The sequence below is a fragment of the Leptonychotes weddellii genome, chromosome 5 (assembly GCF_054177405.1).
Source record: "Leptonychotes weddellii isolate Sample4059 chromosome 5, ASM5417740v2, whole genome shotgun sequence".
NCBI lineage: Eukaryota > Metazoa > Chordata > Mammalia > Carnivora > Phocidae > Leptonychotes > Leptonychotes weddellii.
Genome location: NC_138373.1, coordinates 153815012 through 153839038, shown reverse-complemented (window position 1 = coordinate 153839038; position 24027 = coordinate 153815012). Strand labels below are relative to the sequence as shown.

The window sequence follows — 24027 nt, the reverse complement described above, 5'->3', positions numbered from 1 at the left end:
AAGAATATTCCATTGGATGTACTACCATTTATCCACCTACCGAAAGACATCTTGGTTGCTTCCGAGTTTTGGCAATGACGAATAAAGCTGCTATAAATATCCGTGTGCAGGTTTTTGTGTGAACGTCAGTTCTCAACTCCTTTGGGTCAATAATCAAGGAGCTCGCTGGATCTTATGGTAAGAAGGTTTCCTTGTGTAAGGAACGATGGAACTGACTCGCGCAGCAGCTGAACCATTTTGCGGTCCTACCAGCAACGTATGAAGGTTGCTCCACAGGCTCGCCAGTCTTTGGTGTCGTCAGTGTTCTGGATTTTGACCATTTTAATAGGTACGCAATGGTGATTTTTATATATGTTTTCAAGTTATGGTTAAAAACATAAAATTTACTGTCTTAACCAGTAAGTGCAGTTTAGTAGTGTTAAGTATATTCACATTGTCGTGCGACGGATCTCCAGAACTTTTCGTCTGCCGATTGGACACCCTGTACCCTTAAAACACCGCCCCCACCTGCCTGCTGCCCCTGGCAAGCTGGATGCGGGGGTCCGCTTTTCCTTTCTGCCCGCAGGAAGGAGTGGGAACTGGGGGGGCTTCCCCCACGGGCGGGCCGTGCCTCGGGGAGGGGGCGGGGGCAAGGCGAGCGAAATGCCACCCTCGCTGGGTGCCCAGGCTCCCTACCCACTTTCTAGAGCCCCCGCCCAGGACTGCGCTCTGCATCGCGTGGGGGGCCCCGGGCCGGCACTTCCCAGTCCCCGTGTTGCTGGCGTCCCTGCCCGACAGAAAACCCTCCCCTGCGCTGAACACCCCTGACCCGGAGGGCCCCCGGGAGCGCTCACGCTTACCCCAGCTTCACCAGAGCAGCTTCACCCCCCCACCCCTACGGCGGTGGGGGGGGGCAGAGTGTTTCTAAATCAATCTCAGTAACGTGCTGGCCCTTGGAGAAGTTCACTTTCAAACAGTGTAGACGTAACTCCGAGCGTGCGTTTGGAATGGCCCCTGATGCCGCTCTAGGACTTTGACCTCCTGACGTGACCTGAGATTCCTTCTCCTCGGTGCTTGGGGACCACGAAGCTGCAATTGCCCAGTGATGGCAAAAGGCCACAGGCCTCATGACGGCCGGTTTCCTCACGGCCACCCGATCCTGGACAGCGGGCCCCTAGGACGGGGAGGCCGCTGCCCTTCATGACGCCATTAAGGCGACCACTTGGGGAAGGCAACCAAAATGACAGGCAGATAAAGGCAGTGTTTCCAGGGCCAGCGGGTGACAGCACGCTTGGGCCGTCCTGCCCGCTTTGTGCTGCTCTCCGGGACACTCAGCTGAGGCAGATAAGAGGCCCCAGCGTGCCCTTGGGTCTCGCCCTCCTGGTCTGTTGAGTGGCCTCCAAAGTGGGCTCCCTGCCTCCTGGAAGCCCCGAGACCCCGGTTTCCCACAGTCTAGTCCTCAGCCCGACCTGCAGAGCCCCCTCGCACTGCCCCCACACCCACCGGGTACGAGGCCTTGCAGTGGGGCTTTGGCCCTGCTGCCAGGTCACCTTGGCTTGTGGTTCAAGCCAGCCAAGGTCCCCCATGAAGTGTTCCTGGCACGTCCTGTCCCAGCCTGGGGGCAATGTCCCCATGGCCCTGAAGGCGGTCCCCACACTGCTGACCGGGCCTGGCCGCTCTCTGGCTCCCCATGCCTCCTCTGGGCCATGAGCACGTTGGAGCAGGACTCACCATGGTCCTCCCACTGGGTTGCCGTACTTAGCCCAGCACCCAGCACAGAGCACCTCCAGCGTCCGAGTGTGTGTGTGTGTGTGTAAGTGGTGTGTGCATGGTCTTGTGGGTGTGTAAATGCCTGTGATTGTCAGTATGTGAGCACGTAGGTAGTGTCTGTGAATGTGTGAGCGGTTGGTGATTGTGGGGTTCTGTGTGTGTGGAGTGAACTGGGGTGAAGGAAGGGGACGCTGAGAACTTCATTTCCACGCTGCCCCCTCCCCCTGCACATGGTCCCTCTGATCATTGCGACCTCCCTACAGTACTGGGCAAGTGCCAGTAACAAACTCGGGAGGCGAAAACCACTTGGGAGGAGGCAGGTAACGTGATCGGGCACGGATGTGTTCTGGGGCCAAGGCTGGGACCACACTACAGGGTGTGACCCAATGTGACGGGTGGGTGGCAGGACCAAGTCCAGTGACCCCTGGCTTTTCCTCGGAGCCTGTAGCAGAGCTGGAGAGTCCGGCTGAAGGGGGGGCTTCATCATCTCTCCCCTACCCCCACCCCACTACCCTGGGTAGGCACCCGGAGAGGCCAGGAGGGACAGGACTCTTGGCGTCATCCCTGCACCTGACCTTGCCCGGCCCCTCCCTGCACCTCTGGCAGCACAGTCGCCCTGACATGTTGACTCGGGGCAGAGGGCAAAGGCCGGTCTCGGCTCCCTTTAGAAAGCGGGGCCAGGCTGGATGAGCTCCCCGAGTGTGGTGAGAGCCCCCTTTCTGGCTGGTCCTAGGGCCCTGGTGTGGTGAGGGACACCCGTGTGCCAGAGGAGTCCAGGGGGCGCGGAGGCAGCCTTGGGGCTGCTGACTGGGGATACGCTGGGGTCCCTGGCCGTGGCCGTGGCCATCTTCCTGCTCCTGGTGGACCTGATGCAGAGGCGCGGATGCTGGGCTGCCCCTGCGGGGCAACCTGCTGCAGATGGACTTCCAGAACACACTCTGCTACTTTGACCAGGTAACGAAGGTAGGGGGGTGGCAGCAGAGATCCTGGGGACCCCACCTGGCAGCAGACAGCGGCTGGTGGGTGAAGCCACAAGGCTGTGCAAGGAGCTGGGCTGAGAAGAGGCAGGTTTGCAGGGCTAACTGCGGGAGGGCCTTTGTGCAGGGCCTGAAGGACACTTTGGGTTTTCCAAACAAAGGTCAGCGAGAGCAAAGGCCCGGAGTGGAGTGCGGACTTGGCAGTGGATTTGAGATCCAGTTGCATAGCACTTAAATTACGTGACCTGGGTCCCTTCTGATGACATCAGGAGGAAAGGTCTTGAGAATGGGGTAAGGAATCTGGACATGAGCCCCATTTAAATCAGGAAACCGAGGCTGAGATAGGTAGAGTGACAGGTTCAACTCTTTTGCCGCTGTGGGTCTTTGGGCCTCAGTGCTCACCTCTATGAACTTGAGTTTCTATCACCTATCTATCCTAACTTGGCCTAGTGACAATTTTGGTGACCTTTGCAAAGTCATAGCTGAGAGGTGTGATCCAGCGTCAGCCCCTCCTCCAGAGAGAATGTGACCCCCACGGTCAGGAGGCCGATCTCGCCCTTGCACCCCAGTGCTGCTGGTGGCCCAGGGGTGCCCCAAGCCTGGCGCCATGAGACTGAGGCCCGCAGCCTGGTGGGCACCCGGCTTGACGAACGCCCTCGACCCTTCGCCTGCAGCTGCGGCGCGGCTTCGGGAACGTGTTCAGCCTGCAGCTGGTCTGGACGCCCGTGGTCGTGCTCAGTGGCCTGGACGCCGTGCGCGAGGCACTGGTGTACCACAGCGAGGACACAGCCCACCGGCCGCCTATGCGGGTCTATGAGCCCCCCGGTTTCCGGCCGCCCTCCCAAGGCAAGCGGAGGATGGGGGCAGACCGAGGCCTGGCCGGGACTGGGCCAGCAGTGACTCAAGCTCCGGCAGGCCCACGCGGGGGCAGGATCGTGGACGTGCAGTGCAGGGAAGAGGTAGCAAGTTTGGAGGGGCTCCAGGTGGAGGAAGGAGTTGGTGCCAAGCGCCTGAGTGGGACGCGGGAGGATGAGGGCGGGGCCTGCCCAAGACGGGGTGGGCCCAGGGCTCGCGGGAGCAGGGACAGGATGTCCAGGGTGGGCGGGAATGAGGAGGACGGAATTCGTGTGGGCGAGGCAGGGGGCGGGCCAGGACTTTCCCTGACTGAGAAGGAGTCAAGGTGGGCAGAGCGGACTGGGGCCAGCACCTGCCTCCGGCTGGCGAGCAAAGCGGGCAGGCAGAGCGACGTGTGCCCAGCGGGAAGTGGGTGTCAAAGTGGGCGCGCTTTAGTGGGGGTGGGGAGCAAGGTTGGTATGGGCGGGCAGGGGGCCGGGCCTGTATCACAGGGGGCGGGACTGTGAACGGGGCAGGGGCGGGGCGGACACGCCAGAGCCCCGCCCCCAGGTGTGATTCTGGCGCGCTACCCGCGCGAGTGGCGCGAGCCGCGGCGCTCCTCCGTGTCCACCCTGCGCAACTTCGGCCCGGGCAAGAAGTCACTGGAGCAGTGGGCGACCGAGGAGGCGTCGGGCCTCTGTGAGGCCTTCGCCGACCATGCTGGTGAGAGTTGCGGCTGAGGGACCCCGGGGACAGGGATGGATGGAGGGGCCCGGGAAGAGGTGATGGAGGCGAGCCTTCAGCCCCGGCGCCCGCGTGGATAAAGCGGTGAGCAACGTGATCTCCGCCCTCACCTACGGGCGCCGCTTCGAGTACGACGACCGGCCCCTTCCTCAAGCTGCTGGAACGACTGCAGGCGGGAGTGGAGGAGGACCAGGGCTTCCTGCGCGAGGTGCGGGGCCGAGGCGCCACGGAGCCCTGCGGAGCGAGCTCCGGGGAGGAGGCCTCGCGCTAAAATGGGCCTCCCGGAGGAGGGGGTGGGGAGAGGGGCGGGGGAGAAAAGGCGTTCCGAGACGGGAGGCGTGGAGGTGGGGAAATCCCAAACGAGGGAGATGGCAGAGGCGGACCCAGGGAGACGGCTAAGGAATCTTAGCACCTCCTTCATTGGAAGCCACCAGAGCCCATGAGATCTAGATTTTAGATTTATCCTTCTGGTCCCCGGGCCAGGAAGGAGGATCAAGGACGAACTTAGGGAGGAACCATGTCAATGGTGGGGACACTCTGGAGGCCGCGGGACCTGACTGATCAAGACGAACACGCGAGCACAGGAAGGTCCCTCATCTGTGGTCCACACAGATCCTGAACTCCATCCCCATGCTCTTGCGCATCCCGGGACTGGCCAACAAGGTCTTCTCAGCACAGAAGACCCTCATGATCCTAATAGATGAGCTAATACAGGAACACAGGATGACCCGGGACCCAACCCAGCCACCCTGAGACCTGACTGATGCCTTCCTGGATGAGGTGGAAAAGGTGAGGTGTCAGGGACAATGGTTGTGGGTTGAAGGCCCCATGAATCAAGGCCCAGGATGGTGGGGCCCGTATATCAGCCAGTGATCAGTGATTACTGATGGATGCGGGGGTGGGAGGCCATTTGGGGGCTCCTTCCCTCTGCCCCAGAGCTCACCCTCTCTCTCGGCATGGCCCAGGCCAAGGGGAGCCCCGAGAGCAGCTTCAATGATGAGAACCTGGGCATGGTGACATCTGACCTTTTCGCTGCTGGGATGGTGTCCACCTCAGCCACGCTGACCTGGGCCCTCCTGCTCATGATCCTGCACCCGGACGTGCAGTGTGAGCCCACCCTGGGGGCCGGGTGGGATGGATGAGGGAGGAGAGGGACAGGCTGGGGCCCCTTGAGCTTGATTTGGCCCCCAGAAGCTCCGAGCAGAGGCTGGGCCCTAGCTCGGAGGTAAGAGCTGCCTCCACGTGGGCAAAGCCCCCTACAGGAGTCAGGCAGAGGTCGGAGCCCAGACTCCTGGGTTCTGACCACTGTGGGGATGCCTGTCTGTCCAGGATGTGTCCAACAGGAGATAGATGAGGTGATAGGGCGGGTGCAGGGACCAGAGATGGGGGACCAGACCCGCATGCCCTTCACCATTGGCCGTGGTCCATGAGGTGCAGCGTTTTGGGGACATCATCCCACTGGGCTTGCTTCATATGATGTCCCGAGACCCTGAAGTGCAGGGCTTCCCCGTCCCCAAGGTAGGTCTGCGGGCCTCCCTCACCCGTGTGCACACCACCTCCGACCTGGCAGCCCCGGCACGGCTAATGCCCGGGAGGGCCCGGGCCCCCAGTCCGCGTTTCTGCAGGCGCCGGCTACCCCGGGGGCCGGGGGGGCGGCGAGCATCAGCAGGGCCAGCCCTTCAGAGCCCCAGTCCCTGGGGAGGACAAACTGAAATCTGCCACAAGGTGTTGAAGGAGCCCGTGCGCAGGGGTGGGTGGCAGCGTGGGTGCCCATGGGTGGTGAGGCACTCGGCCCCGCCGTGCGGACAGAGGGTGCCGAGAAGCTTCTCGGGCTGAGGTGTTACTTGGATGAGGCTGGGTGTGTGCCAGGCAGAGTGTGCGCCCATAGATGTTCGGCGGCGGGGGTCTGGGCGTCCTGTAGCCTGGACCCCACTCATGCCAGGCATCTCCTGCCAGGGGACAAGACTTATCACCAACCTATCGTCAGTGCTGAAGGACGAGAAGGTCTGGAAGAAGGCCTTCCGTTTCCACCCCGAGCACTTCCTGGATGCCCAGGGCCGATTCGTCAAGCAGGAGGCCTTCGTGCCCTTCTCCGCAGGTGCCTGGGGTGCCCAACTCGCTGGCCCCTCCTGAGGCGCACCCCCGGACCCCCCCCCCAGGCCGCCGCATCTGCCTTGGGGAGCCCCTGGCCCGCATGGAGCTCTTCCTCTTCTTCACCTGCTTCCTGCAGCGCTTCAGCTTCTCCGTGCCTACCGGACAGCCCCGGCCCAGCGACCACAGGGTCTTCTCCTTCCTGGTGACCCCAGCCCCCTCCCAGCTCCGTGCTGTGCCTCGCTAGAGGGAGGAAGCATCCCCCTGCCCCACCAGCTCCTCAGCAGGGGCCTGATGGGCCAGTCAACCAGTTGGGTGGCTCCATCCTGGCTTCTGAGTCCCCTCAGGGCCCCCTGAGCAGCCCCTGGCCGTGATGGGGCCTTAGCAGCCTCCCCAGGGCCAGCCCCTACCCCTGCCTGAGCCATCCTTACTTTGCATTTGATCCCATTTGAGAGATGGGGATAGTGAGGGTCAGAAGATCACAGCTTACCCCTAGTCACCCACAGGGACCCAATACTGGCGACTTGGGTTAGTGCCAATGTCTGTACTTAGGTCCTGGCCCATGGCAGGCAGAGCTAGAACAAGGGGCTGAGAGCGCTCAGCCGGACCCTGGTGGGGGGGGCAGGCCCCACTCAGCCTGGACACCCACATCTCAGGTCCAACGCCACGCACCCCACCCCACCCCACGGGCCAGCAGCTTCGCCAGCACCACCAGCTCTTCTGTCCCACTGCATCTACGACTCCCCCAAAGGTAGGGACTTCAGGGATGGCCATGAGGGGATGTGCCAGGTTAACACCCAGGGCTCAGTCCACAGGTGCCAGAACTTTCCCTGGGAAGCCTTTGGCAGTCCAGGAGTGAGCCACCTCCTAAGTCAGTCATCCCAAGCTAGGTGGGACCCCTTCCCCAGCCCCTCAGGGATGCCTGTGTTCAGGCGCCTGCCTAGAAGTTGCCACTCACGGCCAGGCTAGAGTAGGAGGAGGCCACTCATCAGGGCTCCAACCTAGGGCACAGTCCTCTGAGTGGCTGGGTCAAGCTGGGCTCTAGGAGACTTGACCAGGGGAAGGCAGTGAGACCTGTGGGCCCCAGGTTACCCTCGGGACAGGGGCCAGCCTTGGACCCATGTGACAGTGGAATGGCCAGAGGAGGAGGCGGCCACGTGGAGACTTTGGAGGAGGACACCCTGGCTTTCACCCTTGCTCTGCCGGGATACTGTGTGGCCCTGGGCCGGTTCCTCCCTGCCCTGGGCTTCTGTTTCCCCCTCAGCCAGTGAGATGGTTGCACCAGATGGCTGCTGGGGCCGGCGGTCCTGCTCTGACTTCTGGGGCCGTGACCCTGTTAGCCTGGAGCCCTGGCCGAGAGCAGGACCGCTGTCCTCCCCTGTGCCCACGCCCACAATTGGCTGGTTCTGGACTGAGCAGCTGGGCAGCACCCGCTTAGCCAGGTCTTAGACCCCCTGGTGCATTTAAGGAACAGTATGGGGACCAGAGACAGGTCAGAGGCGCCTCACTCCCCCAGGTCTCTTTTGCCAGAGGACACCCCTCCAGCCCAGACCCAAGAGCATCCCTGACAGAGGTCCCACCAGCACCTTCTAAATGCGCTCACAACATGGAGCTTCCCAGCTCTCCGCATTCGGGGAACTCGCTCTGCCCCTCAGCATGGGGTCGGGGGGCCTCTCCAGAGTACCAGCTGCTGTGGCGGGGCTCAGGCGCAGCTTGTCAGGGCAGAGAGTGTGGACGGGGCCCCCCTGAGTTTCGACGAAGCCCCTGAAAGGAAGCAGCTGGGTCTGCAGAAGCAGCAAGTCTCTGGGTTTATTGGCTCTTCGGTCATTTGTGGTTCTGCGTCTTTGGCATGTCAGCGGCTGGGACCCAGTGCAGCCAGAGCTTCCTCAGGAGCCGGGGGACCCAGCCCCCAGGCCTCTCGTCCTTGCTCCCCACCGCAGAGGCCTCTGCAAAGCACAGACAGGCAAGCCCTGTGGGTCCCTTGCAGGGAGGACCCTTCCCCAGGGCGGGGGGGAACAGGCCGGCGCTGACCAAACGCTCGCCTCAAGGGTCTGCCCACCAGGAAGGAAGCAGGAGGCGGCGGAGACATTCGGGGAGGACGGGGCGCCTGGCTACCTGGGCTCCTTCCCCCCGCCCCCCGGCCCAGGGCCCGCGAGAGGCTGCGCCATCCGTAAGCCCCCCAGGGGCGGGCTGTGCTGTCTTACCGGAAGGGTGTACCGCCACCTCCTTTTGGACCTTCGTGTTCTCCTGGGAAGAAAGACGGGGCACGGTGGTGACACACGACAGTCACATTACCCAGCCAGGCAGGCGGCGGTGGCGGGCGGGGGAGGCAGGGTCCGGCCCACTCTCCGCCCCACAGGGCTCCTTGCGCCACCGGGACAGCAGTTTGGCCCAGTGTCCTTGCGGGTGCCCCATGCCCCCCAACACTGCCCTCCTCCCCCCGCAGTGCTCTGGGGCTTCCCAGTAGCACTGGGAACCCTAGAGGTGCTGGGGATGATCCTCACCTCCCAGCCTGGGGTCCCTGCTGCCTCTTCCTCAGCCACCTCCTTCACAGCGGGGCCGGCGGCTTCCGCCCCTGGGGGCCTCACCTCCCCCTCCTGCTGAGACCGGAGCTCAGTCTCCTCCTTGGGGGCAGCACCGCTCAGTCCTCCCGTTGCCTTGGGGGCCATGGCCTGCAGGGAGAGGCGGGAGGGCGGACGTGGGCAGAAAGGCCCGCAGAGCCCTCATCCTCCTGGCCCGTCTCCACACCTGCACTGTGTATCGTTCTTCGTTTTCCCAAGGAAGGCCTTCCCTTCTCAGCGAGTTGCAAGTTTCCCGGGGGAGGGAGGAGAAAGGGGGGGGCCCTGCCACCATCCCTGGGACTCCCCTGCCACGAGCTGGGCTGTCTCTGCGTCACATGGAGCTCTGACAGAAGCGAGCCTCACTTACCTTGGCTTGCTTCTTCCCGATCTTGACTCTGCGTCTCTACAGAGGGAAACAGAAGTGACTTCCAGCTGGGAGGGGCCGTCCTCTCACTGTACCTGCCCAGGGTGCCCACTCCAGGGGAAGTGGGGTCCCCAGCCCTTACCTACCTGAGTGGTCACAGGGTAGCACTTATCCATTGGCCCCCACACCGGCCTCAAGGTCTCCCCTATGAGCTGCACGACAAGGAGAGAGCGGAGGGAGGGAAGGCTGAGGTGACACACTAATTCACTAATTCACTGTCAGTGACAGTGACCTAAGACAGACACCTAAGAACTACCTGTCTTGAGAAAGTTAAAACCTGGCATTTGTGAAACAAGAATAAAACAGAATATGTTGAAAAAACCTCTTAATTCTTGAAAACAAAAATATGATAGAATAATGGGAATGAGAAATCCAATCGAAGTGTAGGAGGTAAAGTTAAAAAAATTTTTTTCCCAGAAAGAACAGAGAGAAGAGATCAGGAGCTCCCACAGATAACTCATAGATCTTTCTGAGACAGGGAACAGACAACAGACTGAGGTGGCAGGGAGAGATACCAGATAGATACGGCCCTGTTTTATCAAGACATGATAAGGGACATGAGTTTGCAGAAGAGAAGGAATCACCAAGTGTCCAGGACAATGGATGATAGAGATTCACCCCAGATTTTGTCATCAGTAAATCTCAAAACACTGAGGACAAGGAACCCAAAAACTTCCAGAAATACAAAGAAAAAATTCTGTTCGGGCGCCTGGGTGGCTCAGATGGTTAAGCGTCTGCCTTCGGCTCAGGTCATGATCCCGGGGTCCTGGGATCGAGTCCCACGTCGGGCTCCCGGCTCAGCGGGGAGCCTGCTTCTCCCTCTGACCCTCTCCCCTCTCATGCTGTTTCCCTCTCGCTCGCTCTCTAAAAAATAAATAAAATCTTTAAAAAAAAAAAAAAAAAAAGAAAAAATTCTGTTCTAGGAATTCAACTTTCCTCCGACTTTTCTTTGAAAGTCTTTGAAGCCAGAAGACCATGAGGATCTTCAAAATCTATGAGAAAAATATTTCTAGTCTAGAATTCTATACCTACCCAAACTCTTAGTCGAATATGAATTAAGACTGTTTCAAACATGGAATATCTCAAGCTACCCTCAGGAAGCAGAGGTTCCCCTAGAGGTTGTGTTCCATCAAAATAAAGGAGTGACAGACAGGGGCTCCCCAGAGCGACGAGAAAGGGAGGTCCCAGGACAGCTGAGCAGCGAACCTCGAGGACATCCTGTCCGTGTGGGGACAGCAGGAGGGAGGGCTCCCTGAGATATGGCTCTGCAAAAACCATCAGATAAAGCACCTAACTTGTCTAAATGTACTGCAAGGAGATTGGTATTTTTTGGCATAGAGCCTGGGTAAATTAATTGTAGGTAAAGAGAAAACTAACAGAGAAAAGAGGCAAAACCAAAATCACACGCCAAGAATAGTAACCAGGTACACGAGGTGACTCAGCTAAGAATACTGTTCTCACAGTTTCCAAATGTAAGCCCTCCACACTGGTCTAACAGAAACTATGACAGACACGCCCCGCATGGCCAAAACCAATGGCCAGCGCAGGAGCCGATGTGGAACCACCGGAAGCTCGCCTTCGCCACTCGGAAAGTCACAGTCTCCGACCAAACTACATGGACGCCGACCACATGACCCACCAGCCCTGCTGCCGGTGGTGACCAAAGGGAAAGGAAAACCTATGTTGACACAAAACTTATACATATTTATAGTGGGATTTTTAAAAAAGATTTTATTTATTTTAGAGAGAGAAAGCACGAATGGGGGAGGGGCAGAGGGAGAGAGAATCTCAAGCAGACTGCCCACCAATTGAGGAGCCCAGATGCGGGGGCTGCATCCCAGGACCCCGAGATCATAACCTGAGCGGAAACCGAGAGTCAGACGCTTAACCGACTGAGCCATCCAGGCGCCCCACAGCGGCTTTATTTGAAATTGTCCCCCAACTAGAAACACCCAAATATCTCTTAGGTGCTGAGCAGACGAACTGCAGTGCATCCCCATGAAGGACACCTGCTCAGCAAGAAGGAATGAGCTGCTGCTGCGCATGCGCCCAGAGCGGCCTCGGGCGCACCAAACTTGGTGAGAAACCAGACGACAGGCAGGATGTCTCCACTTACAGGGCAATCTCAAAAAGGCCAGACTATAGGAACAGAAAACTCTTCACTGGATGCCGGGGGTGGGGGAAGGGCTGACTGCACGTGAGTCTGGAGCAATTTTTTGAAGGGATGGAGCTGCTCTGTTTTTGTGGTGGGGGTTACCCGGCTGCCGAAAATGAGCCCACTGCAGCGGAGGGGGACTTAAAAGCCAAAATGATAGAAAAATCAGCAACAATGTTATTTAAAAGATTTTAACGATTGAAAATGTCATTACTCAGAAAACACGGCTGTAACTATACTGGAAGCTGGAGGGAGGTGAAGTGTGTGTCGGCGGGCAGTAAATCGACAGTTGTTCCGAGAGCTAAAACCTCAGCTTCCACTGTAGGAATTCACTGGCTAATGTTTAAATCTGAAAAATCAAGACAAAGCAGGATAAGCTTACTATTTAGAAACATGGAAAAATCAAAGGTTCCAGCTGGAAAGGTCAGAGGCTGGGAAGATTCCCATCCTGGGGTGCGGGGATCGTGGGTGGGGCACAAGGAAGCCATTTGTTGGTTTCAGGTCTTAAAACTTTGAAGCATCAAACTACGTACATGCCTATCTTTGATGACGATAAAACTTTTTTTTTTTTAAGTGGAAATGTGATCAGTTACTTTAAACCACAACAACAGCAACAAAGAAAGGAAGCAAAGTTGGGCTCCGTGGTCTCCAAGGCATCTGCCAACATGGGCCCTCTTAGGGGCTTAACGGTCAGCCCCAAAAGGTGTAGCGCATCCTTCTCAGTGCTTCTGGGCTGCAGACAGCCTTGTCTCTATGGGAATCCCCTCTTCCCAACGGCACTGTTCAGAGAGCGGGAGGCCTCCGGAGATCAGGGATGTGGTTCTGTCCTGTCAACGTGGGCGGCCTGGATCCAGTCACTGTCCGCCTATGGGCCTGTTTCCCATCTACATAAAGTGCGAGCGGCTGGGCGGCTGTGAGGTTTACTACGACCGAGCAGATGGCACGTAGTCCAGCATGGGGCCCTTGGTGGGGGTCCAGCAGCCACCCAGGGCTGGGAGCAGGGGCTTCTGCCCTAGGTTCTTGGATCTGGGACATCGAGGAGAGTATGCAACCCCAGGCAGGCGTCCTGCTCACCACCGCCTCATCCACATGTGAGCGCTGAACCACATTCCAGAGCTACTCACATGAATGAGGGATCATCTGTTCCTTTTGGTTTGTGGGCGCCGTGGCCACAGAGCCCCGAGGTGATTACACAGCCAGCCCCGGAGGGGTGGAGCCTCTGTTTGGACACTTTGCCAGAAGCACAGCGAACTTCTGCAGAGCCCTCACATTCGCACACACGCACGCACACACACAGCTGGGTAACAATTGAGGCCAAGGAGCATGACCTCTACTCAGGCTACAGCGAGACCACCCTGGCCTCGAGGGCTGCACAGTGCCTACCTGTGAGGGTCCCTCAGCAATCTCATCGTCAGGGGCTGGCTTCCCCACAGAGCCCTGAAAATAGTAGTACACCACGCCTGCAGGTGGGTGAAGAAAGACTAATTAAAACGTTTAAGAGCGATACAATTACCTTACAATGTCAGTATTTGCAATGCACCAGAAATCGTATCCTTTTAAACTAAACTGGTAATGAAAGACGTCAGGTATTAAAATTATGAGAGGATACTAATTTTTCAATTACAGGTGTGCAGGCCAACGTTGAAGATCACTGCTATAGGACATGAGGTTGTGTGGGTTTTGGTTCGTGGGTTTTCGGTGGGGGGGGGGGGATGGGTTTTCGAATCAAACATGGGTTCAAATCCATTTCACTAGGAAGGTACCAAGGAAGGAAAGGGACAGAAGGGCAGCCTTGCCTCTGAGCAGCATCACCAGGCCCTGGGAGCCGGGGGGCAGGCAGCCGGAGAGTGGGACAGCCCCGAAGTGAGAACCAGCCCCCCGGCTCCTGCCATGGCCCCAGCGCCCAGGCCCTTACCTGCAAGAATGAAGAGGTGTGCTACATACAGGGGCTTGTAGAGCCTGGAAGGAAAGCGGAGTTGAGGGTAAGGCTGGGGCGTCTCGTGTCCTCACTGCGGGTGGGGACCAGGTTCCTCCCACTCCAAGCCCCAGGACCAACTCTGCCAGCGCATGTCCCACACTGTGAGTGAATAAATCCCTCAGCTGTACCGGGCTCGCAGGGGCTCCCCACTGTCCGGCGGGCCAGGCTCGGGGCCTCCGCCTACATTGAGAGCCAGACTCGGAGCCTAGAACACACTCCCTTCTCCTTTCCTTTTGCACTTATCTCCCTGGGTCCACCCTGCCTTCTCAGCTGGAAAGCAAGGACCCGGCCGTGGTTGGGCACTCAACGCTGGATCTGCTCTTCCCGCAGAGGTCCTCCAAGGCCCCCCTACTCTGGACTGACAGATCCCACAATCCCGATCAGAAATTATATCCCCGTGACTCATCCACCTCTTCTGGGACCCCTCCCTTGCCACAAGCAGAGCATCTTGACGCTGCAGGGACGGTGGCTCCCAGTGTGTGCGTGCACGTGCACACACAAACACTCACACACATGCACGCGCACACACACACAGGCAGTTCCCGCCTGCCAGGACCAGGCCTTCCACCCCAACCCTGAGTCCCAGAGATACTGGAACAGTCAAGGAAAGGGGAGCAGAGAACCCTATTTTCCCTTCCTCTTAGACCCAAGTGGGGGTTCCCCGTCCTGGTCACTCGAGGCACTGTGGCAGGGCCCACCTAAACTTTACCTCTCTCTCTGGCCGCCCAGTCCAAACACCATTTTCAGTCTAAGAAGAAAAGATGGTCAACAGTCAATGCATCAGGCAGGCCCCGGATCCCGTGTTCCTTTACCAGGTGGCTTATGGGGAGTGTGAGGGGCCAGAGGCGGTCGGGGAAAGGCCAGGACCTCCACCCGCAGGGCTCAGCCGGGGCCAAATTTAGGAGGGACTGGGCTAGCACTGGGAGCTTGGGAAATGCTCAGGAATTTCTCCCAAGACCTCAGAGTCCCAAACAAAAGCTGGTTTCAATGCCCTCAGAGCTGGAAAGGTAGTTCTCAGAGAATCAGGATGGGGAAAGGGGTTGGGATAGGATTAAGGAAAAAAGTATCACTCTATTGAACGTTTGGTGTAAAATGACCCCAGACGTAGGTGGCTAGTTATTTCAGAAACGCCGTGTAACAGGAAATATTTGAAAGTGTTGGTAGTTTTTAATCATTATTATTATCTCTTGTAATTTAGGGAGTCCTAGGGGAGATCCTTGGCCTCCTCAAAAAGATCCTCTCTATCTGAAATCCCACCAGCATGGTTGAACTCCATACAAACCAAGGCCATGGTAAAGTCAAGGTCTCCGATGTGAGCTGGACCCATCGTGGCCTGGGGAGCCTCTGCTTCCCAAGGGAGCTCCCTAGTCTCCCCAGGGACAAGTTCAGAATCTCCCTTTAACCCTGCACCCCCACTTTGCCTGCCCCACTCTCAGCAGAGAACTCAGGTGTCCCCAGACGGGAGTTCCTCGACTCTCTGCTGCCAAACCCACCCATTCTCTGCTCCCTCCTCAGGGATGCGGCTGCCCTGCTCTGTGCTCCCTTCCATCTGGTCTCCCCGCCTGGGTGTTTGGGGGCCCCTCGCTCACTGGTATATTTAGCCTTTCCTTCCCTTCTGGCTCCTAATCAGCATTTCACACGCACTCATCTCTTCCATTAAAAGAAGGCCTTCTCCCTTGAACCAGACCCCTTCCCCAGTGACCGTTGTAATGGCCCCCTATCCTCCACCCCAGCCCACCAGCTGTCTGCCCTGGGTGTCTTCCCTCCTCTCGGCCTCCGCTCACCCCTCAGCTGCCTCCATCTGTTCCCGGCCCTGCAAACCTCCAACACCTCTCCCGCCCAGGTCACCAGTGCGCTCTGAGCCCCCAAGCCCCGTGGGCCGTTTCCAGGCTTGGCTCACTTCACCTCTCCGCAGGGCCCTGCGTGCCTCCCTTCTCCAGAGCACCTTCTCTGAGAAACCCGCCCGCAGTGTATTCACCAGGAAGCTTTTTGGTCTTTTATAACTTGGTGTGAGCAAAGTTATCAGGCTTTTTCTGAGAGGCGGTCTGGAGGAGGAGAGGAGAGTAAATGGGTCGCGAGGGCGAGAAGAAGCGGGGGAGAAGGGGAATGCCAGGCAGGAAGGGATGAGGCAAGGGGAAGCCAAGAGCTGTAGAGACAATTTTCACCTGCTTGGGTGCTTTACTGAGGACAGCCTTCGAGCCTGGCTTGCCAAAGCTGCCAACCTCGATGGTGTCGGCGATTTGCAGAGCTCCCTCTGACCGTATCAGAGTCCAGGCAGCGTCCTCCTCGCCCCCCGTCCGGCTCTAGGACCGAGCCTAGAAGGGCACCGGAGCCCAGCTAAGTCTGGGAGCCCAGGGCCCAGCCCCTCCCTTTTTCAAGGAGAGTGGTGTCTGTGTGTGACATCATGTCTCAGGGGGCTTTGTGACAGGACAGCCCCTCCAGCTGTGGCCAGAGCAGTTCGTCAGGTGCCTCAGCAAGGCCTCCCGTCCCCACCAGCCTCTGCAGTGCCTCTGCAGCCATCTCTCTCGTTCCATTCCGTGTCCCCAGTGCTGCTCGAGCACCTTCGGTGTGCTCAGCGACGTGCAAAGTCCTGCAGGGATACAAAGACATAAGGGTGTGTGAGAATCCGTCTTGTCACATAGCACAATAGGGATATTTTCTGAGGCAAAAACAAGAACACAGCTTAACCACTTTTGAGTGTCATCCATCCATTCAACCAGGGTCTGCTGAGCTTCCATTTGGGGCCAGGAGAAATGTTAAAGGGATAGAAAGGCAAACAGGACACAGAGCCTGCCTTTGAGCAGCTTGAAGACATCAAATAGGCATCTTCCGATTCAAGACGATAACCTGCACCCTCCCCAAATTACTATGAATGTAACTAAATAATAATTACAAAACTATGGGGGCATCTGGGTAGCTCAGTCAGTTAGGTGTCTGACTCTTGGTTTCGGCTCAGCTCATAATCTCAGGGTCTTGAGATCAAGCCCTGTGTGGGGCTCTGTGCTCAGCACGGAGTCTGCTCGAAATTCTCCCTCTCCCTCCCCTTCTGCCCTTCTCCAAGGTCGCACACGTACTCTCTCAAAAAAGAAAATCTAAAAAAAAATTACAAAAGTATGGATGTTTAAAACTGAGGAATGCTTAGTTTCATATATACATGAAGTATTTACCAAGACAGACCATATTCTCAACCATAAAACAAGCCTCAAAAATTTTTAAATATTACAGTTGTTTCTAGGGGACGCCTGCCTGACTCGGTCAGTAGAGCATTTGACTCTTGATATCAGGGTTGTGAGTTTGAGCCCCACGTTGGGTGCGGAGCCTCCTTAAAAAAAAGTCATTTCAAGTATGTTCTTTGACCACAATGGAATTAAATTAGAAATGAGTAACAGAAAGACCCCTGGAAAATCTCCAAATATTTAGAAACTAAACAACATACATTTAAATAACATATGAGTGAAATAAAAAATCTAAAAGAAAGTTAGAAAGTATTTTGAACTGAATGAAAATGAAAAAATATCAAAATGTGTGGGATGCAGTTAAAGCAGTACATAGAGAAAAAAATCACAGCACTAAAAATATCTGTATTAGAAAATAACAAATGTGTCAAATGAATTACCTCACTTTCTACTTTAAGGAACTGGAAATGGAAGAGCAAATAAAGCCCAAAGTAAGCACAAGAATTGAAATAAAAAAGATTAAAGTGAAAATAATCGGGGCGCCTGGGTGGCTCAGTCGTTAAGCGTCTGCCTTCGGCTCAGGTCATGGTCCCAGGGTCCTGGGATCGAGCCCCGCATCGGGCTCCCTGCTCTGCGGGAAGCCTGCTTCTCCCTCTCCCACTCCCCCTGCTTGTGTTCCCTCTCTCACTGTGTCTCTCTCTGTCAAATAAATAATAAAATAAAATCTTAAAAAAAAAAAAAAAGTGAAAATAATCGAAAAAGAATAGAGAAAAACAATAGAATAAAAATCAGTAACACCAAAAGCTGGTTTTGTGAGGTCAACAAAATGTATAATTCTGTAAATAGACTAGACCAGAAAAAAAATAAGATACAAGTGATCAATATCAAGAATGATGAAGGTAACAACAACGCAGATTCTACAGATACCAAAACAGTAATAAGGGAATATTATGAACACACCATACCAATAAACTGGACAATATAGAGGAAATGGACAAAATCTTTAAAAGACACAAAATACCAAAGCTCATGCAAGAAGAAATACATAACCTGATAACACAATATCTATTAGAGACATTAAATTTACTTAACATTCCCACAAAGAAAACTCCAGATCCATATGGCTTCACTCGTAAATTCTACCAAACTTTTAAGGAAGAAATAATACCAATTCTACACACTCTTCCAGAAAAAGAGAAGAGAATACTTTCCATCTTATTGTATGAGGACAGCATTATCTGACATCAAAACCAGACAAAGACAACACAAGAAAACTACAGGACAACACCCCTCATAAACACAGAGGCAAATATTATTAAGAAAATCTTGGGGCGTGTGGGTGGCTCAGTCATTGAACATCTGCCTTCGGCTCAGGTCATGATCCCAGGGTCTTGGGATTGAGCCCTGAGTCAGCAGGGAGCCTGCTTCTCCCTCTCCCACTTCCCCTGCTTATTTTCCCTCTCTCCCTGTGTCTCTCTCTGTCAAATAAATAAATAAAATCTTTAAAAAAAAAATCTTAACTTGGGGGCGCCTGGGTGGCTCAGGCGGTTGAGTGTCTGCCTTTGGCTCAGGTCATGATCTCCGGGTCCTGGGATTGAGCCCCATGTCAGGCTCTCTGCTCAGCGGGGAGTCTGCTTCTCCCTCTCCCTCTGTGCTTTCTCGCTCTTGCTCTCTCTCAAGTAAATAAATAAAATCTTAATATATTTAAAGAGAAAATCTTAACTTGAAACTAACAACTTACAAAAAAGATAATACACTGGGGCGCCTGGGTGGCTCAGTCATTAAGCATCTGCCTTCGGCTCAGGTCATGATCCCAGGGTCCTGGGATCGAGCCCCGCATGGGGCTCCCTGCTCAGCGGGAAGCCTGCTTCTCCCTCTCCCACTCCCCCTGCTTGTTCCCTCTCTCGCTGTCTCTCTCTCTGTCAAATAAATAGATAAAAATCTTAAAAAAAAAAAAAAAGGATAATACACTATACCAAAGGAGTTTATCCTCAGGAATGCAAGGTTTTTTCAACATTCAAAATCAATCAACATAATTCACCATATTAACAAACTAAAAAAGAAAAAGCATATGATTGTCTCAATAGATGCATAAAAAAACATTTGATAAAATCAACATCTGTTCTGGAAAAAAAAAACCAAAAAACCTCCCAGCAAACTAGGAGGAGTTTGGAACATCCTCAACCTGACGAAAGACAGCAATGAAAAACTTAGTGCTAACAATACACCCAGTAGTAAAATACTGAACGCTTTCCCCCTAAGTTCAGGAATAGGGCAAGGATGTCTGCCTTCGTCCTTTCTACATGATATACTAGAGGTTTTAGACAATGAACTCAGTCAAAAGACAGAAATAATTGCGCCTTTCACCATTAGTAAACCTGCCATACTCCTGAAAAGGGCAATGATGTCAATAATAAAGCGTAACATCAAACTTCCCCACCCTGACTAATCTAGTCCAACAATCAACCAAACATTTGAAAATCTGATGTCAAACTCTATACTTTGAGTAGCAGATCTCCAGAGTCAGAGCCTTATTACTGCATGATTCAGCATTATATATATATAATATACCAAAAAATACATATTTATATGTATATACCAAAAATATATATCTTATAATACTACTTGTGTCCATTTCATAAAAGAGCTATAACATTTTTCTCCATCAATTTCTGTGGCAAATTGCAAATGAGACAAAAGCCTTTCACTTGAAAATATATCATAATGTTGCTCATGGATTAAATAATGTTTTTCAAATTTTGTAATCACAATCAGCCATTATAAAAGATGACCACTCCTTTCAATGAGCTACAAAGCTTAACATACAAAGAAAGAGAATAGGAGAGACAGAGAAAGAGAAGTAAAATCAGCTGGATTGGAAAGGAAGAAGTAAAACTGTCTTTATTTTGCAGAAAACATGATTGTGTATAAAATCCTATGGAATCATACAAAAAGCTACTATAGTTTAGCAAGGATGAAGGATACAAGATCAATATATAAAAATAAATTATATCTGCTGTGAACATAAAACTACCCTAAAAAATAAAGTATATTTAAAAATTTTTAAAGTCAGGGACACCTGGGTAGCTCAGTCGGTTAAACGTCTGCCTCTGGCTCAGGTCATGATCCCAGGATCCTGGGATCGAGTCCCGCATCGGGCTCCTTGCTCAGCGGGGAGTCTGATTCTCCCTCTGCCTGCCGCTCCCCCTGCTTGTGCTCTCTCCCTCTCTCTCTGGCAAATAAATAAATAAAATCTTTAAAAATTTAGAAAGTCAATTATATTTCTATATAATAGCAATGAACAATTGGGAATTGAAATATTTTAATACACCATTTTTAATAGCATCAAAAATATGAAATGTGTGGAAAAAAATCTGACAAAAGATGTGTGCAAGATCTGTACACTAAACACGGCAAAACACTTCTGAGAGAAATTAAAGAAGACCTACATAAGTGAAGAGATATACCACGGTCATGGATCAGAGGATTCAACATTGTTAAAATGTCAACTCCACCCTCAAATTGATCTATAAATTCAGTGTAATTGTAGTAAAAATTCCAGCAAACTTTTTTAGTTGTTAAAACCAATATGCTGGGGGTGCCTGGGTGGCTCAGTTGGTTAAGCGACTGCCTTCGGCTCAGGTCATGATCCTGGAGTCCTGGGATCGAGTCCCGCATCGGGCTCCCTGCTCAGCGGGGAGTCTGCTTCTCCCTCTGACCCTCCTCCCTCTCATGCTCTCTGTCTCTAATTCTCTCTCTCTCAAATAAATAATATCTTAAAAACAAAACAAAACAAAACAATATGCTGTATCTAAGGTTCATATGGAAATGTGAAGGACCCAAAATAGCCAAACAATTTTGAAAAAAAACTAAGTTGGTCAGCAATCAAGACAATATGAAATTGTTGATGTCAAGAGAGATGGAACAGAAGAGTCCAGAGGCAGAGCCTTATACTGTCAATCGATTTTAGACAAAGGTGTAAATGTAATTCTCTGGAGGAAAGTCTTTTCAGTAAATGGTCCTAGAGAAACTTCATATTCATATGGAGAAAAGTGGACTTTGATTCATATCTCATGCCCAGTACAAAAAATAACTCAAAATTAATCATAGACCTAAATCTAAAACCTGAAACCATAAAATTTCTAGAAGAGAACATAGGAGAAAATCTTTGTGACCACGGATTAAGCAAAGATTTCTCAATATAACACAAAAATCATGATCCATTATAGAAAAAAACTGATATATATATTGGACTTCATCAAAATTTGAATCTTCTAAAGATACTATTGAGAGAATAGAAAGATAAGCCACAGACTAGGAGAACATATTTGCAAATTCTATATCTAATTAAGAGATCTGTCTAGAATATACAAAGAACTCTCAAACTCAATAATAAGAAAACAAATGATTTTTAAAATGGGCAAAAGATAGGGCACCTGGGTGGCTCAGTCAGTTGGGCGTCTGACTTCGGCTTAGGTCATGATCTTGGGGTCCTGGGATCGAGGCCCCTATTGGGCTTCTGCTTCTCCCTCTGCCCCTCCCCCCTGTTCGTACTCTCTCTCTCTCACTCTGTCTCTCTCAAATAAATAAATAGAATCTTAAATAAAAAACTAAAATAAAATGGGCAAAAGATTTAAACAGATATTTCACCAAAGAAGATAAACAGATGGTAAATAAGCACATGGAAAGACTCTCAATATCGCTGGTCACTAGGGAAAGAAAATGCAAATTAAAACCATAAGATATCACTGCATACCTACTAAAGACTGTCTCAAATTAGAAAGACTGACCGTTGACGAGAAATGGAATAACTGAAACTCTCAACCACTGCTGATAAGAATATAAAATGATATGACTAGTTCTGGGAGTTTGGCAGTTTCTTTAAAAATAAAAACATACACCTGCTGTGTTACCTGCCATCCCATTCTAGGTATTTACCTGAGAAAGGAAACGTATTCCACACAATGACATGTACACAAATATTCATAACAACTTTATTTGTAATAGCTCCAAAGTGGAAACAAACCAAATATCCATGAACAGGTGATTAAGTAAACAAAATGCAGCCTATCCATATAATGGAATGTGCTCAGCAATAAAAGGAATGCACCACTGATCCCCATAACAATAAGGATGAATCTCAAGATAGTTTTGCTAAGTGAAAGAAGCCCAAAAAGAAGGATACTTATGGGGCACCTGGGTGGCTCAGTCGTTAAGCGTCTGCCTTCGGCTCAGGTCATGATCCCAGGGTCCTGGGATCGAGCCCCACATTGGACTCCCTGCTCGGCGGGAAGCCGGCTTCTCCCTCTCCCACTCCCCCTGCTTGTGTTCCCTCTCTCACTGTCTCTGTCAAATAAATAAATAAAATCTTTAAAAAAAACAAGAGAAGGATACATACTGTATGATTCCATTTATAAAAAATTTTACAAAATGCAAATACATTTTCATGACAGAAAGCAGATCAATGGTTGTCTGGGATGGAGCTCCAAAGAGGGAGAGATGGGGTGCAGGGATTACAAGGGCACACGAGGAAGCTTTTACGGGTGATAGATATGCTCATTCTCTTAATTGTGATGATGGTTTCACAAGTATATGTTATCAAATACCAATATCAACAGTTTGCTGTATGCCAATTATACATCAATAAAGTTGGTTTTAAAAAGAGTAAAGTGGGACGCCTGGGTGGCTCAGTAGTTAAGCGTCTGCCTTCGGCTCAGGTCATGACCCCAGGGTCCTGGGATCGAGCCCCACATCGGGCTCCCTGCTTCGCGGGAAGCCTGTTTTCCCTCTCCCACTCCCCCTGCTTGTGTTCCCTCTCTTGCTGTGTCTCTCTGTCAAATAAATAAATAAAATCTTAAAAAATAAATAAATAAATAAATAAATAAATAAATAAATAAAATCTTAAAAAAAAAGGAAAGAAAGAAAAGAAAACATTAAGGCAGAGGGGAAAACCAGATTACCTAAAAAGAACAAAGACTCAGAATGGTATCAGAATTGCCACATGCAATACTAACTGCCAGCGGAGAGTGGAGTAACGTTCTACAGAGTTCTGAGGGGAAATGACTGTGACTCAAGAATTCTATGTGAGCCGAGTCAGCTTTCAGTGTCAGGACAATAGGAAGGTTCTCAGTGGTCCCTGGGCCCAGACACCAGCCTGCCACCTGCACACTGCCTCTCTCTCCTACCTCACACCACAGAGGTAAAAGAATGTAGATCTGAAAATAAATCCATAATAGCACCGGACAACAAAAGGTGATGCCTGGTACACTAGAAGCTATAAGGAATCCCTCAATAATGGAAGGCGGAAGGAGGAGGTTGGCAGAGGACATGAAAGCACTAAATACAGGCAGAGAGCATCGTCGTGAAAGGTGGAAGGTCCCTGGGGGTCTCTGACTGTTCATCAAAGTGATAGGTCTGGGGAGCAGGACAGAACCCAATCAGGAAAACTGGCTGGGGGACTCATGTGAAGCAGAAATGTGACAGACTTCCTCTCTCCCCACCTGTGGCAAGCAGACAAAAACAGAGGTATCAACCACCAGCTGAGAGCAACACATTCGAGGATTCTTGGCCAGAGAAGTGCTGGGTGGCTGGTAACGAACACCCAGCAGGAATGGGGAGCCCCAGTGCCCTAAAGTCTAACCACAAGTACAGCCTGACGGGCAATGTGCTTTCATGACCCCACATAGACGAATAAATAAAAGCATTCAAGGGCGCCTGGGTGGCTCAGTTGGTTAGGCGACTGCCTTTGGCTCAGGTCATGATCCTGGAGTCCCTGGATGGAGTCCCGCATCAGGCTCCCTGCTAACCAGGGAGTCTGCGTCTCCCTCTGACCCTCCCCGCTCTCATGTGGTCTCTCTCTCTCTCTCTCATTCTCTCTCTCAAGTAAATTAAAAAAAAAAAAAGCATTCAAAAAGTCTATCAAAGTATTTTTTTAAAGATTTTATTTATTTGTCAGAGAGAGCAAGTGCACAAGCAGGGGGAGCGGCAGGCAGAGAGGGGGAGAGGGAGAAGCAGGCTCCCCGTGGAGCACGGAGCCCAATGCAGGGCTCGATCCCAGGACCCCGAGATCATTACCTGAGCCAAAGGCAGATGCTTAACTAACTGAACCACACAGGCATCCCTCTCAAAATACTTTTAAAAAGAATATGTTTGCGGGGCGCCTGGGTGGCTCAGTCTTTAAGCGTCTGCCTTCGGCTCAGGTCATGATCCCAGGGTCCTGGGATCGAGCCCCGCATCGGGCTCCCTGCTCAGCAGGAAGTCTGCTTCTCCCTCTCCCACTCCCCCTGCTTGTGATCCCTCTCTCACTGTGTCTCTCTCTGTCAAATAAATAAATAAAAT

General features: G+C 52.7%; 2 protein-coding genes across 2 annotated transcripts in view; one reads left to right on the top strand and one right to left on the bottom strand.

Moving 5' to 3' along the window:
• Positions 1-1979: 1979 nt before the first annotated feature.
• On the top strand, positions 1980-8229 carry LOC102744004 (cytochrome P450 2D15). The gene is given in 13 exon segments (XM_081819012.1): positions 1980-2069; positions 2517-2641; positions 2643-2703; positions 3401-3572; positions 4131-4289; positions 4357-4451; positions 4453-4512; positions 4917-5093; positions 5270-5411; positions 5634-5719; positions 5721-5822; positions 6261-6402; positions 6464-8229. Coding segments are annotated over 13 exon segments (1590 nt in total). The 3' UTR covers positions 6643-8229.
• The window catches only part of LOC115940618 (uncharacterized), a 23890-nt gene continuing 8043 nt past the window's right edge, over positions 8181-24027 (bottom strand). Inside the window, exons 2-10 of the mRNA XM_031027070.2 lie at positions 15679-16103; positions 14223-14261; positions 13451-13494; positions 12919-12995; positions 9467-9532; positions 9324-9359; positions 8900-9067; positions 8600-8642; positions 8181-8341 (exon numbers count right to left, since the gene is read on the bottom strand). Coding sequence (XP_030882930.2) covers positions 8220-8341; positions 8600-8642; positions 8900-9067; positions 9324-9359; positions 9467-9532; positions 12919-12995; positions 13451-13494; positions 14223-14254 — 588 coding nt within the window. The 5' untranslated portion in view covers positions 14255-14261; positions 15679-16103 and the 3' untranslated portion in view covers positions 8181-8219. The remainder of the gene's footprint in view (positions 8342-8599; positions 8643-8899; positions 9068-9323; positions 9360-9466; positions 9533-12918; positions 12996-13450; positions 13495-14222; positions 14262-15678; positions 16104-24027) is intronic.